Raw genomic sequence first — 2,546 nt, 5'->3', positions numbered from 1 at the left:
CAATGAATATTACTATTAGTAATAACATTTATTTTTGTTCCAAAAGTAACATTCAAAAATGGTATCTAAACCAAAGTCTTACCATACAATGAAATCCTCATAGTTACATTTGGGAAAATATTGATCCAATTTTGGTAGCCTTCCACCTTCATTGTGTGTATATTTCAATGAGAAAGTGACACAAAACTCTTGTAATTTTTGTACTTAATTAGTTAATGCATGTGAATCATTTCTTCTTCCTTGCAATCTCTAATGGCCATTTCCAACACTTCAGCTGCGGTTGAAGGTAATACGTCACAGCATTGTCTTCTCGGAGCTTGCAACTGTACATTCATTCAATTTCAAACTCACTTTTAATTTAAATCTCCCTTACAAAAAATATTTGCTAAAACAAGTTCATCCCGTCAACCCTATAAGGGTTGAAGAGATCAAATCCACATGATAGATAAGAAAATTGCTCATTAAAACACCCTCAAATGTTTCGTCAGTTAAACCAACTACTTGTGTATATCACCATGGAAATTATTTATAGAACTATATTGTTACTAAGGAAACTAATTATTTGAGAGGTTAATTAGTGTAATGTTTGTTACAAAATCATTTTCTATATAATCTATAAGATGATGTTCGACACATTTGAGGTATGCTAAGAGATCTCTTTCTGGTTAACTTTCTCTAAACACTAACTAATTTGATGCCAAAGTGAATTTGTCTTGATGATAATGACATGACCTTTATCCTTAAAATTCAGGCTCCACCGGCAGCTTTTGTACTAAGAAAAACTAACTTAATCATTATAAATTCACAATCTATCGGTATCAAAATTTTGTTACGGAGAAAAATCATTATTTAATTTAAAGAACCATTTTACCTGTTTTGCATCCATATTGAGTTTACGAGAGAAAACTCTAACTTCGTCATGTCTTCTGGGAGAGGCTGAACCAAAAGAGCAATTCAAGAAATCTTTTTTGTAAGTAGTTTTGATTAATCCTGTCCAATCCGAAGAAACTTGATCCAAATAGAAAACCGTTGGCCGACGACATGGATCTTCATGAATTTCCCTTGTATTGAATGTAAAAGATCCAGGTTCTACCTTAGAATCCTTCTGCCATGGACTGAATGTTTGTTGCACATTAATGGCGTCCGTCAAGAAAACATGATGGTCGTATATTTGAACGGCGTAACCCCATGACACTGAAATCGTCCACGAGAACCACCGATCATAGCACACACTCTGTTGCACGACTCTATAAGGATCGATCTCGACGGCTTTGTAAAGATGTTGGAGTGATTCTTGGGTAGTTTTGTTAGGAAAAATTGGGTTTATATGATCTAAATGATGCAAAGTTACTAATGGAGTTAATGGATGTGAAGCCAAAAGCCCAAAAATGTCACCTCTCAAATCCACCTGATGAAACCCCTGTTCATGGGTTAATTTAACACCCAACTCTGTCAAACAAGAATGAACTCTAGAATCACTTCCATAAAGATGAGGATACCGTTCGAGACATGAATCGAAGACATTTCTAAGCGTTTTCGCAAGAGGTTGACTAATGGCGAATCCAGCTCCACCAAATCCCATCTCGAAACCGAATTTTCTGTTTTGGAAATAAGTTTCAGAGTTGCTTCCAATGTAATACCACAAACCGTCATCGTATTTAGACAGAGTCCTCACCAAATTCTCCGGGAAGAAAAAAGTGTCATCATCACCAAAAACATACCACCGCACGTCGGAATGTCCGGCAGCTACCGTCTCAAGAACAACGCGTGCGACCCGTATCGCCGATCGGGGACCGCCTCGGTAAGTGTAACGGAAACGGGAAGTATCAGCGGAGACACAAACCGCAGGAAGAGAAGAAGAAGAAGCGTCATGGTTTTGAGGAATGTCATCAACAAAAACACAACCACGCATTAAATTGGGCTTCCACCAAATCTTAGCATAATCTTTCCTTTCAGGCCATGAATCCTTGTTCGAAGCGATACCGAAGACGATTTGATTGAGGGAGAGATCAGGGGAAGGAATGTGGGTTGAAGAAGGGTGAAAAGTGTGGAAGAGGAAAAGAGAGGATAAGAAATAGCCAACGCCTAAAGAAGAAGAGATTAAGAAGAAGGTTGTGAGTTTAGAGGAGGAGTGAGGTTTAATGGAGGAATGAAGAATGGCCATTTTTGGTTAACGATGGAAAAATGTTGTCAAGAAGAAGAAGAAGAAGAAGAAGAAGAGAGAATTGATTGAGTGATATAGAAGTTGAAATTGAAAAGCAAAGTGGCGTTGGAAGTTTTGTGTTTGTTACTTTTACCATTACTTGTTGAGGATTATTATAAATTATAGTTAATAAAAGGTTATGAATTGAGACCAATTGGCAAAATTAAATTAAAAAAAAAGTTGGCAATTTTTTAAATTAGGGGGTTTGTGTATAATGTCTTTTCTGTCATATTTATTGCAAAATTTATGGGGTATCTAACGTGTATGGTATATAATTCTTAGTGGAATTAAGAGTTAGTAAAAAAAAAAAAAAATTAATCTGAAAACAATTTACATTACTGCT

At 36.1% G+C, this 2,546-nt stretch overlaps 1 protein-coding gene across 1 annotated transcript; it reads right to left on the bottom strand.

The window, feature by feature from the left end:
* Nucleotides 1-2,164, bottom strand: LOC103495932 (uncharacterized). The gene is made up of 2 exons (XM_008457609.3): nt 872-2,164; nt 1-323 (listed from the first exon to the last, which is right to left on the bottom strand). The coding sequence occupies exons 1-2, from the start codon at nt 2,162-2,164 to the stop codon at nt 213-215; spliced, it is 1,404 nt and encodes a 467-aa protein (XP_008455831.2). The 3' UTR covers nt 1-212.
* Nucleotides 2,165-2,546: the final 382 nt, after the last annotated feature.

The sequence above is a fragment of the Cucumis melo genome, chromosome 11 (assembly GCF_025177605.1).
Source record: "Cucumis melo cultivar AY chromosome 11, USDA_Cmelo_AY_1.0, whole genome shotgun sequence".
NCBI classification, from domain to species: domain Eukaryota; kingdom Viridiplantae; phylum Streptophyta; class Magnoliopsida; order Cucurbitales; family Cucurbitaceae; genus Cucumis; species Cucumis melo.
The sequence above is the reverse complement of the archived record's forward strand: the minus strand, read 5'-3'. Positions and strand labels throughout refer to the sequence as shown.